General features: G+C 34.9%; 1 protein-coding gene across 3 annotated transcripts; it reads right to left on the bottom strand.

Annotated features, from left to right (window-relative positions):
- Nucleotides 1-1,774: 1,774 nt before the first annotated feature.
- On the bottom strand, nt 1,775-8,863 carry LOC149023329 (WRKY transcription factor 44-like). Of its 3 annotated transcripts, none has more exons than XM_089143867.1 (7): nt 8,476-8,863; nt 8,299-8,376; nt 5,036-5,492; nt 4,811-4,942; nt 3,574-4,310; nt 3,062-3,220; nt 1,775-2,433 (listed from the first exon to the last, which is right to left on the bottom strand). In XM_089143867.1, the coding sequence occupies exons 3-7, from the start codon at nt 5,300-5,302 to the stop codon at nt 2,241-2,243; spliced, it is 1,488 nt and encodes a 495-aa protein (XP_088999993.1). In that variant the 5' UTR covers nt 5,303-5,492; nt 8,299-8,376; nt 8,476-8,863; the 3' UTR covers nt 1,775-2,240. The 3 variants fall into 3 exon arrangements, with proteins under 3 accessions (XP_088999993.1, XP_088999992.1, XP_088999995.1); XM_089143866.1 differs by having other exon boundaries at nt 8,600-8,863; XM_089143869.1 differs by having other exon boundaries at nt 8,299-8,373; nt 8,600-8,863.
- Between the last annotated feature and the right edge of the window lie 4,143 nt (nt 8,864-13,006).

Below are 13,006 nucleotides of genomic sequence, written 5' to 3'. Positions count from 1 at the left end.
AAATATATATTTTTTAATAAAAATATTTTTTTTAATTAAATACGCAGAAATTTTTTCTCTTCATGAGAATAGTGGATCTGAATTCTAAGTTTTCATGCAATAAACATTTGTGTTAATTTATATAAGTAATCTTTGCTTTTAATGCATGTTAGAATCATGGTCTTAAACCCTAAAGTGGGATCCATATATAGAAAGCCTTTTTGTTGATTCATATCTTCAAGTTATATTTGGTTAATAGATGATTAGATGATTCAATATTTTCACCCCCAAAAAAATGATCTTGTTTTCAAATTTTAAAAATGCACTCGGTTCTAAATATCTATTTTATCTCCCAAAAAAACAAATTTTTTCTTAAGTCAGAAAACCCTCAAAAGAAAAGAATTTTTGCATATTTTTCAAAAATCCTTCTTCTGTTCTATATTAATCAAACAAATACAAATTAATTTTCTCTTTCCTCTTCTTTTCCCATTTAAATTTTTTGTTTTCGATTCTCTGTCTAGCTCTAAACAATCAAACATAAGTTTAATAATTCAACTAATCAAAGCACAAGGGTATTATCATATCTTTTAGGAATAGTTTAAGTGGTTGATTATCAAATATTTGATAAATGAAACTAGAAAAATGGGTGCGTGGTTGTAGTTCAGCCAATCAGAAGGCCAACACCTAAATTTTCTTTTTGTTTTAATTCATATGCATACATTATTTATAATACAAGTGGATCTCCTAATCTCAACAGGTGTGAACAAAATAAACACCTTTGAAAGTAACAACTCTTCTCTAATGTCTCCCCAAGTGGCAAAACAAGAATGGTTTGTATTTCATTTAAAATCAAATCAAGTCCACCAAATAACATTATTAGCTTGCTAAATAAACGAAAACAAAAACTTTTCTATGATGCTAGAATACCATTTTCTTTTTGCATAAGCTTCTTAATCATTTTACTCTTTCTTCAATTATGCAGATTTTTGTTGGCTTTTAAATTTCTCCTCTAATGGCCGAGATCTTCTCAACTGAGGAGACCTTTCTACATTTGAGTGATGTGTATAATCATTTTTCTAAAGTAGACTTGTTTTGTCAATTTTCATTTCCAAATGTATGTCACATATCTACTTGATTAGTGGTTTGGTTTAAAGTTAAATGACCTGCAATTAGGCCTAAGATTAGTCTCTATCAGCAAAATGGTCAGATTGAATTGAAACCTCAGAATAAAAATTGAAAAGAGAAAGCAAAGATTGCAACAAATATACTAACTAAAAGAACAAAATAAAGACAAGAAAATGAGAACAAATTTGCTGGAATCATCCAGATTTGAATTGAGCCCAGCTATTTCAATCATTCAATTTGGTTTCAGTTTCCTTGAACCATGATCCAACCCTCACGATTAATGATTTATAATTAATCAAGCGTAATTATCATAGGCTGAGTTAGGCAAGTCGTGTATAATTTTCTAATAATTAAAGAAAGATGGTGGCTTGTAAGGTGGAGAGAGTTTAACACATCAGTTGTATAAGAAAATTATAATAATAATATGAGGCTGGTTGCTTGATCACACAACCACACTGAGTGAGGTAACGATTTATTCACTTCTTCTTGGTTTTGATGTAAAGCCATTGTTGACTCGGCTATCAACTTGTCATCAAAATAAATGAATTGGGTAATTGATGAGATTAAATTTTTGTTTGATAATTAAGTGATGACATCGATTGCTTGTAAATATTATAAAACCTGGAAGAAAAAAAAATGCAGTGGCGTTTCCTTTGTGATGATCTTTGATGTTGATCATAGCTTTCAAAACCCAGTTTTCGGATCCTAATATGTCCCTGGCCACTTGGGTTCAAATAAGATTAGGACTTGAAATGAAGCATGATGGAATTGCAACAAAATCTAATATTAGATGTTTAATGGATGAGTTGAAACTTGAGAGATTGTGTGCAATAACAATTGGAGAATATACTAATCAGCTAAAACAGCCGGTGGAAAAGAGAAATCTGGGCTAGATTAGAACCACTTAACTCATTAGATATACCTATTAGCAGCAAGAAAAGCCACTTTTATGGAAGAAGAGAAAAGAACAATATACAGAAAAGTTTTCTGAAATTAAAACTAAAACATGGAGGGCACCTGATAACTTAACCAGTTCTCATGTAGATTCTTGGAAATAGGGAAGAAAATATTATCTTTATGTTGTTATTGAACTCTTCCTGCCACAGTTTTGGCAGCTCAATTGTCAAAGTCAAATTCTACTTCCTTCTGGATTTGTTAGCAGGGGGCAGTGAATCTGGGTCAGAGGCCACTGTATTCACATTTTTAATCATGGGCATATCATGGTTATGCTTTCCTTCATATGTTGTGATGAAAGCTTTAGGATCATCTAATGCCCTCTCTACATGCTTGCGCACATTGCATTTGGGACTGGTACATCGGTAGTAACTTCTGCAAGAACAGTATATGGACAGATATATTCGGTTAAGTAAAACTTGAAAGAAGAAAATAAAAATTGGAATACAGAAACAAAACACATGCAAATCTATAACAGAAAGTATGAACTTTGAAAGAAACACAAGTCCTAAAAACAAAAAATGCATCTTGGGACTCTTGATAATAACTCCAGACTTTGGGTTGGAAATGATAAAATCGCGCTAGAGCAGCTTGGCTCAGCATTAATGATATATGCATCCATCCAAAAGAAGGGCCCCAAATAAAATCTGTACCTGCCCACCCAAAAACAGGAGCAACACTTTGGGAGGAGATTGTTGAGAATGATCCCAACTATGTGCAGACCTTGGATGACTGACTTCAAATGCCAATTCAACCTCTCCACCTAATAGTTTGAGCTTTTGGGTTGGATAATTTAACAAGAAAAATAACAGTGGAAATGCAATTGTAACCCCCAGGCTCCAGCAACTTATTCTATAAGTAACAAAATGATACAGTGTACTTGAATTTGTAGGTGCATGATGGAAAGAATGCAAAGGTAAAACTTCCTTCTTAGAAGATATTGGCACAAGTTCACCTAGGGGATGAACCACAGAAGAAATAAGACCAAAAGATGAGTACATACCTAGGGTGTGGGTTTCCTTTCACAACCTTTTGTCCATATTTTCTCCAACGAAAGCCATCACCAATTGTCTCAGAGTCCATGGAATTTTGAATTACACCAGGAGGTTCTATTACACTTTCTCCTACTACCCCTGACTCATTGGACTGATGTTCAACTTTCCTGAATCAGAGAGCAGGTATCAACATCAGTAGTTGCACGCATCCAAAAAACAAGGAAATACATAACTAGGGCAATGACATATTCCACAACTAAGATAATCAACACAAAAAGCCCAGAGAGTTTCATTAATATCTTATTCTTGTGTTAGAACAGTGGATGCTGAAAATTCTTTAAACTAAGTAGAATAACCACCTTCGTAATTTCGTAGAACATATCAGATTTCTGTTCCTTGAACAATATAGTGAATCATTTCGCAACAAACACTGAAGCCTCTTTATAGATCCAAGGAACAGCAGAAGGGGCTTCTCATTTTCATATACAAGTAATTCAAAAAATTTAGTTAAGCTCATTACCTCCGCTTATGCTTGGGTTCATGGCTACCAGCATCAACTCCCCTGCTTCCATCCTCAATATCCCCACTATGGCCACAGGAGTTATCAGGAGTCCCAATACGAATATTAAATGCTCCACTTCCAGCAGGATCATAAGAATCAAGACCTTTGCCTGGATAAATAGGATAGACTGATAGGCCTAATTCACTCGGATTCTCTATATTACCTTCGGATCCTTCATTAAGTTCATTAAGAGTGTTACTCCATAAAGGATTGCTGGTATCTTTGGCAGTCCCATCAGGAACAAATCCATGATCTTGTGATCCTGCTAAGGGACGTTTAGGAGCCTGAGGCTTTGAGTGATTGTGCTCACCATTGTAGACAATTTCTGCAATCTGTCCGTCAAATGATAGCTCAACCTTCTTTTTCACAGGGCAACTGGGGTGTGTGCATTTGTAATAACTCCTAGGGTATTCACTTCCTTTCACTTGCTTTTGCCCATATTTTCTCCAGTTATATCCATCATAAGAAACTCGATCCCCACTACTCGTGGGCAGTAGACCTTTCTGACTATCTTGCAAGTTATGTAATGCCATCTTTGACAGCTCAGTTATGTGGTTTATTTCCGTTTGTGATTTTAATTTTGGAGTAGGATTTGAAGTAAGATGGGTTTCAGAACTGTGTTTTGCTTGGTCTTCTTGTGGAAACTGTGAATGCTCTGGTGCTAGTGCTTTCTGATGGATGAAATCAAGGCTTTGCTGGGGGAAAAAGAAAAAAAAAAACACTTCAGTCTCATTACATTTTAAATCTCAAATAACTCTTCTGAAATGAAGAAGCAAGGCAAAGTTTGTCCCTTTTTGGCAAATAGTTTCACAATTAGACATACATAATTATGGGTTTCAGTGTTTCACAGTCAGCTTAATAAAAAATGAAAAAAATGACTTGCTATTACACAATGGCAACTAGGGTGTCAAACCCCTCAACCACCTCTTTTCTTATGCCACATGGCAACAGGCCAATTGCAGAGGGATGAAATAATAAACAGCAAATTCAACTGTAAGGTCATACAAACTAGCACTTTGATTGATACCCCATCTGAGGTTTGGCCTGGCTCAGGAGGATTATCCCTCCTTCAAGCTGCCAAAAGGGGTGAAGTCAAGCAGCAACAGGATCTAGAAGACCACTTTAGAAGGCCATTCTCCCTTCCCCATGCATGCACACACACAAAAAAAAATTGTACAGAGAGAGAGAGAGAGACCTGATTTAATATGAGTGATGCAGTTGTCCTTGATACAACCTTTGCCAAGGGTTTGTATACCACAGTAGGTTTGCTGCTTTGTTCTGAAGTGTTATTAGATGACATGCGAATTGCAATTTCAGAAGCCTCTCCCTGTGGAATTTGGCGTGTTAAAGGAGCACAGATTTCATTACAGGAAACAAATAGGTAAATAAAAACCAATAAGAAAGGGGCAAAGAGAAAAACCTGAGATGAAACCACATCACCACCCAAAACATGATTTGCCATTGGTTTCAACCTCACTGTCTTGGGTCTGATAGCAGCCACTACAGTTTCAGAATATGAACAAGGAGGTGAGGCATTAATGGCACCCGTAAGAAGCTCTGTGAAGGACCTGAAACTGGAACAAGGTCTTGAAGCAACTGGCTTGGCTATAACCACTCTTTCTGCCTCTTTAACTTCCATTATTAATGATAAGAAACAAGCATCAGTCTCCAAGATCGTTTGGTTCATGTCCTGCCACTAATACCAACAGCTTTGCGAGAAACAACTAGCCACTGATCAGGATCCCCATATAGCAGGGTGAGATGGGGCAATCTGTGATAGGAGCTTGATATAGAAAACTGATCATTGGCTGCATGTGAAGTTTATTCTTGACATTTCAGCTCCAGCAGTTTTTAGCTCAAAATGGAAACCTACAGCCCTGCAAAAATTGCTAAACACTATATCACAAGAGGAGAAAATGCAAATACAATTGACACTGTTTAATGGGTTCAAACTTCCATGCAATATAAATATTGTTCAAGCTTTTAGATTTTGACAATCTCTAGGATTTGTCAATTACACTGTTGCTCTAGCATTTCCATTGTGAGCGACAAGCCCTCTAAAATCTTTCACTGTTTCATTTATTCAATATTGACTTTACATTATCTTAATATTAAAATCCACTCACAGGCACAACAAAAAATTGGTGCAAACGAATCTTAAAGCTCTGGTGCACATCGATATTTCGGCGACATTTTGAATGATTTCGATCATTTTTTTTTATATAAATAGCAATTATATTAGAAGATATAAATATTATCTTATGATTTGATTTCTAATTATAAATTTATAGATTTAGTCAACTTTACTTTATAATTTAAATTATATTTTTGTATTCAATTATAATTTCAATCAAGCTTACATAATTTCAATTACATATTTGTTTCTAATTATAATTTCAATCAATCTTATCGATTTCTAATTATGCAATTCAAATTTTCAATCAATCTTACCTTACTTTATGTGTTTGGATCAATCAACCTTACCTTTCGCCCTAATTTCGTATATAATCGTTGAAAAAATTTATTTGACAAAAAAAAAAAAAAAAGAAAAAATACCCAAAAAATCGGCCATTAGCGATATATCGCAGACATTTGGTAAATATCGTGTCGGCGTCTCGTGTCGTGTTGGGTCCCATCGACACGGCGATATATCGCTGACATATGGTACCATGGGTATAATACATAATTGCATTGTGGTTTTGGAATCCATATTTTGAAAATTCATAATGTATGACTGAAAACAATGCCTCAGCAAACATATGAAACCATTCCGAGTTTCCAACCATGCTGCTAAGTTGAAGATTCATGTCACCTAGATTTCGTGTTGGATGACTCAGAAAGCAAAAAAGGTGATGAGATGACTCAAAAAGAGAAAAGCCTTGGGGTACAACATCAATGTTCATTGTTTACAAGTAGTATTTCGAAAGGCTTCAAACCATGAAAAAACAGATACAAAGTGCATCATATTTTGAACAACAAAGCTTCTTAATCATGTAATAAAGACATACCAAGTCCAGAGAAATATCAAAAGCCACACAAAAAAAAAATGCTCCCATAAAATCTTCCTCAACCCAACTACTGCACAATCAGACATATCAATGATGGGATTTAGTCTGCAACTAGATTTCTATTTTTTGGAAATTGATTTAGCTCAACAGTATGAATTGGGTCATTTAGTATTTAAGTTAGTAATTATCTTGTAATGTTTATATAGTGTAGGAGTGGGAATTGGGTTTCTTGGTATTTTAAGTTAGTAACAAGTTTTATTAATACTAGTGGTTGACAAAACTGATAAACATTTATTTGAGTGTTATATGCTCCAGCCATGAAAGAATTGGTTTTTGCTCATTTAAGGAATTCCTTTCCTGTTACATGCTTCAGCCATTGTTCTTCTTCTTTTTGTTTTGGGGTGGGGGGATATCCCCCAACCTAGGGCCCTCCCCTGTTTCAAACTAATCATCCTGTTCCAGGCAGGTGGAAACAACATAAAAGATAAAGAGTTAACACACAAGAATTTAGCTTCAATGTTAAGAAAGACTCAATGCATAATCATTCCCTGCCTAAGTTTTTTAGAACCCTTGATACAATTGAACAAAACACAACTTCTGAAAATAATGCTATGAGATCAAAGAAGTCAAAAGCAATTGAGCCCATAAAAACAACTCAACCTCTTAAATAGAAATAACCTTAGCACCAACTGACTGAATGCTGAGACCTCTCAAACTGACTGAAAATGTCCTGAAATTTCCTGTCTCTACCCTGACCTTCCTACTTTACCCCTGGCAGATACATTCCCTTCCCTTCTCCATGCAAGCTTCAAGAACAATAGGTCCAGCAAACCTTTGAAAAATCCTAGTGGAGATGACATTAGATACCTCCCATCTTCAGCAAGCTTACTTTCCAAACAATAAAAATTTCCCAAATGCTTAAAGAATTCCAAATCCATGGTGTCTGTTCACAAAAAGACAAAGATACTGATCTCTTACACATATATAATTTTAATAGAAAAGGAGTTGGATTTTCCTCTCAAGTACATGCTAGTCCACGCTTGAAGGTGGCGCTCAGGGGTTTGCACAAAACCTTCATTTCTAATGATAAAACCTAAGGTCATCAGTTCTGAGTCTTCTCATTCCAGGTTGCTTAAAAAATGAAGATGAAATAAATGGAACTTAGCCACCCAGTTTCAGTAGAGCATTCTGATATTGGGGTGTATATTAATTAAGGACAGGATAGGATAAAGGAATCAACCATTTTCTACAACCCAGCTATGCTATACTTAAGTTGCCCAACTAAGAGGAATAGTGTAGCTAGCCTATGTTTGTGCCTCAGAAACTATACATCTATCACTGGCTCTAGTTCACAACCAACAACTAAAATCATTAAGAAGTGTTAATCAACAATGCACAGTTACACACCAATCAAGATATACCAAGCAGGGAGAAAACCCCTTTGCCCGTATTCCTTACTCAAATCATTAAAGCCGAAACAGGTACAGGAAAGAAAACTCCTTTTGACTGCAGTTGAGAGAAGTAAAGAAACTCAAGTAGTAATAGCAAAAACAATCGAGTAACAGGAGAACTGATTCACCACGGAACAAAACTATGAAGTTCATTAGTACTAAAGCAGCAGGGTAAGAAAGTAAAGGAAAAGAAATGGAAAGAAGAAGAAGAGGAAGAAACTAACACAGTAAGAAAGCTAGCTACCACAGCATCTGTTTTCAGTGGACAACCATTCACCGCTTGTTCTGCAACTTCCCACCTTCTACATTTCCAAACAAGAAGAAAAGAATTAACTTAGACAGGAGAAAGTACATCCATACTGTAAAAAGAAAAGAAAAACAAAACCCATTGAAGTACTGACGAAATCATGAGTTCTTCCCCCACTTATTTTCACAAAAAAATAGCTACTTAGAACCTCGGAAGTATGAAGATATGGTGGTTTTGGGTATGTAATGATAACAACAAAAGGGCCCTTAAAGTCATACCACTTTTTTCTCTACTCAACCAATGAGGGCTAGAGAGATAGATAGAGAAACAGTAGCAGAGATGAATCTTAGAGCAGATGTTGAGGAAAGGGTTTAGGGATAAAGCATATACACAGAGACCCAAATACTCTCGAGTACAGTGTAGAGTAGAAAGTATAGGAAACGTCTGTTTCAAAGTTTGAGCTTCTATAGCAGCAGTGGTTGAATGGCCACTGAGACTCTGAGAGAGAGAGAGAGAGAGAGAGAGAAGGGAACCCAGAAAGTTGGTGTGCAGAATGAGTTCATTAAAGTTGACTTGGGCTCAATCAAGTCAGCTTTTCTTTTACCCCTTCTTACCTTATCTTACCATTTTGATATTTCTCAAATCCCAGAATAATAGGTTACCAAAACAAAATCCCAGAGTGATAGAAGCTTGTTGTCCTGATTATACATTCCTAGAGATGAAAAAAATAAAAAATAGATTAGGTTGGTCGGTAATATCACCTGAAGATCATTCAGAATGAACTTTGAAAATAAAAAATTTTGAAATAGACTTAGATCAAACTTAATTTTTCCTAGGAAGTGTTTTTTGTCAGTTTCAAGCATAAGTAAAAAGGAAGCACAATGGTTTATATAGAAAAAATTTAATCAAATCTTTTTACATGGATTCGACTTTATATGATAAATAATATATAAAAAAATCAAAACCTTTTTAATAATAACATTAAAAAAACACTCAATTAGGGTTGTTTAGCTTGACCTTTTTTGTCATCAAGTAAAAATATTTTTGACAATATAAGATAGCAGTAAAAAAAAAGTATGCATTTTTAATAAAAATAAATAAAAACACGGTTAAAATTATAGGATCACGGTCAACGAAAAGTCAAAATTTGAATTTAATAGTTGATATGATTCGGTTTTATTCGATTTAATTCTAAAAATGAAGATGAGGATTAGGGTTTTAGAAATCTAAAACCCCAACTAGATCTTACTGCAACCTTAAATGAAATACATTATTAGTTGAACCCATAATATTCTTTCCCTTTTTGGTGATTACCCATAACTTGGTTACTTTTACTAGAAGATTTAGTAGAGAATCTAATTCCAAATCTAGAGAATGATTGGAGGAGGAGAAGAAGGAAGAGATAATTGAGATTAATTAAGTAATATATGTATATATATATATAATGCAGTTGATTAAATAGATTAAACAAATAAAAGGGGAATATATATTTATATATATGGGTGTGGTGGATATTGGAAGCAGGAGCAACCGGCAACAACCAGCAACAGTCAACCACGTCATGTGGTGGTTCAGAATTGAGACTTCCAATAAAAGAGCAGGTGAACATTGGAAAGTTAGTTGGGAGGTCTGACCAAACTAACTATTTAGGTTGCAACTAGCACGTGAAGCTGCTGCTGCAAATCTGTACCAACAACTAATCTTGAATTATTGATTGATCAAACTCATCAGATCTTGATTACCATTAGATTTATCAAATTGATTAGATCTTGATTTGGGTTATGCCGAAACACTTCATTCATGTTGGGTTCATATTTATTTAGTGTAAATTAATTTTAAATTCTGAAACATTTTTCTGGACTTTGCTTTAGTCTTGCGCATGACCGTTTAGTGAGACATTCTGGACCGTCGGATCGAAATTTCAGTCGAGATCTTGCAAGGCAAGGACTAAAGTTTTTTTGCTGTCAGGGGAGAGATGTGTGTGCAAGATTGAAGCTTTTTTGCCGTCAAGGAAGAGATATGCGCTCTCTTCACGTTTTTTCACTATACAATGAGTATAGAGTCCACATCAGATCCATTGAGATTCTACCTGCGAGCATGGATCGAAGTGTCGGCAATATATCGGCAATGTCGAAGTGGGGTGACATGACACCCCCTTCTGACACGAGGTCAACGATATATATATCGTCAATTTCGCTTCTCTCTCCTATTTCTTGCATTTTAACCATATTTTGCTCCGATCTTCGACGTTCACGAGTACATCTTGCTTCATTATCGCCAACTATTATATTGTTTGTGTCAATCAAACGGGATTTCATACAAATCTGCAATTTTTTCAGATTTCCAGTTTCGCTCGCATACAATCAAACATGTGTCAATTAAGAAGATTAGTTTAGGTGATGTCTTAGGTCAAAATAATGCACCTAGTGTATTTATTGGCCTTAAATTAAGCTACACAACAAAATTCAAATTAAAATGACCCCAAATACCCCTTAAAACTAGGGGTCAATTTTTCATCGATACTCCTGCAAATGTTGCCCGACATATTGGGATATGTTACAGTGTCGGTAGTGTCACCAACAGTGACACAAAGCAATTTTTCGAACCTTTGCCTGTGACCCATTTTATCAGTACTCATATGAAACTATAGGAGTGGGTATTCCTACCTGGCCATTGTTAGCTAAGGCCAAAAGGTGACACAACCATATCCAGATTCCAGAGTTCTGATCTTCTCATTCCCACTCATCGTTAGATATACTTTTAAATAGAAATTTTCATCAGGAAAACACAGAGATCTCTACCTTTAAAAGTGAAAGAGAATGAAACTTTTTTTTTCTGGCAAGAGAGTGCTCCAGTGGTTTTGGATCTTAGCTCAGTTGAGTTCACAGATCCTTTTTTCTGGCACAACTTGCACTGGAACTTTTAGGCCTACCTAGTGTTTCTCCATGTCAGCTGTTTCTTTATATAAAAACAAAACATGTAATCCATCAATCGGTCATTGGTTTATCATTTTCTTGTATAATTTTTAGCTGGTTTCATTTGTTTCAAACCTAAAAAGCATAGCTACCATCACATAGGAAATAAAGGGTTTGAAATGTCGGTTGACATTTGGAAGTGAGCTGTGTGGCACATTAGCTACTCAATTACCATTGATAGAAAATTTTATTTTTCCTTTTTCCTTTTCTCTTTTATGTGAATGATTTTCAATTCTCAATCATGAAAATCCATGAATGATATCTCTTTTATTTTTCGGTTTTCTATAGATCGATATACCTACTACAGTAATGTACAATAAAAATACAAACTTAAAAAAAAAAATCGATAACTTTCATTCATAACACTATTCACTGTAATTTTTTACCCTTTTGTAGGAAGCTAGCTAATGGAGAAGGGGAAAAGTGAAAAAAGATAAATTTGGGTGTCTGAGGTTCATCCGGACCAGTTTTTGCCCACCTCGATTACATCCTCAGAGGGAGCTTTGTCGTCCGCAAGAGTCCAACCCATGACATCTCCACTGAAAAGTATTGATCTTACCACTCTACCCAGGGGCGGAGCCAGGATTGAACATTGGGGGGCCAAATGTATGTGGGCCAATGTGGGACCCACTATAGGTTCCATCTCAGAATATATTATTATATTTTAATGTGGAGTCTACACTAAAAATTTGGTAAATTAATAGAAAATTCGTTATTGTGAGAGAGAGAAAGGAATAATTTGAGAATGAGAGAATGAATACCTGATGTGGAGAAGATTTAGGAAAATTCTGAAGTTCACTAACTACTTCAATATTTTGTGAGACATGTGAGAAAAAAAAAAAGAGAAAAAATAGGAATAAAAAAGATTCATGAGAGAATAAATAGAAATAAAAATAGGAGATAATATATAAGGAGAAATTCATGGATCCTGAGTTAGTTTTTAATTAGAATTTAACATTTTATTCCTTAAAATTAGGGATTTAATGATAACCATTAAATAAAGATTATGAATAAAATTTGTACCCATTATCTTTATCTTAAATTTTTATTTTTAATTTTTGGAGGGGGCCAAATAGTAGTATTTCACATTTAAAGATAGAGAAATAAGGAGAAAAACAAGGATATTTACCATTTCAAAAAATCCTCCTCCAGTCCCAACGTGGCTCGACCACTGACTCTACCAACCCTGCATTGATTTTATTATTTTTTTTCTTTTTAATTTCACACCCTAATTAATGTACTATGCACTTGTCTTCTTTACGATGACTTTTCAAAAGTATAATCAGAAAGACATTTAATTTATTCATTAAATTTCAAATTTGAAAATATTCAAACGTATGTTTAATTTTGAATTGGTTGGCTGTGGTGAACTCTGTGGTTCACCCTAAAAAAAAATGATCGGGGATTCTTCCTTTGCTCCGCCATCTTTCTGTTGTGCACAGATACCAAATACAAGGTTGTGGTTAAAAGCTTTGACTTTAAATTGTAAAAAAATCTTTAATAGTCTTTTAATTTTGTTGTTTTCTCAGCCACTTATTATTGATTAATTCATTTGAGTGCTGTAACTCAGTGTACCTTTACAAAAAATGAATTCTTCCTTCGCTCCGCCATCTTTCTGTTGTGCACAGATGTCAAATACAAGGTTGTGGTTAAAAGCTTTGACTTTAAAGTGCTTAAGATCTTTAATAGTCTTTATTTTGTTGATTTCAG

This window comes from Hakea prostrata, chromosome 2 (genome assembly GCF_041222555.1).
Source record: "Hakea prostrata isolate BN-2017 chromosome 2, UWA_Hpros_2, whole genome shotgun sequence".
Taxonomy (NCBI): domain Eukaryota; kingdom Viridiplantae; phylum Streptophyta; class Magnoliopsida; order Proteales; family Proteaceae; genus Hakea; species Hakea prostrata.
This window is presented reverse-complemented; position numbering and strand designations above follow the sequence as displayed.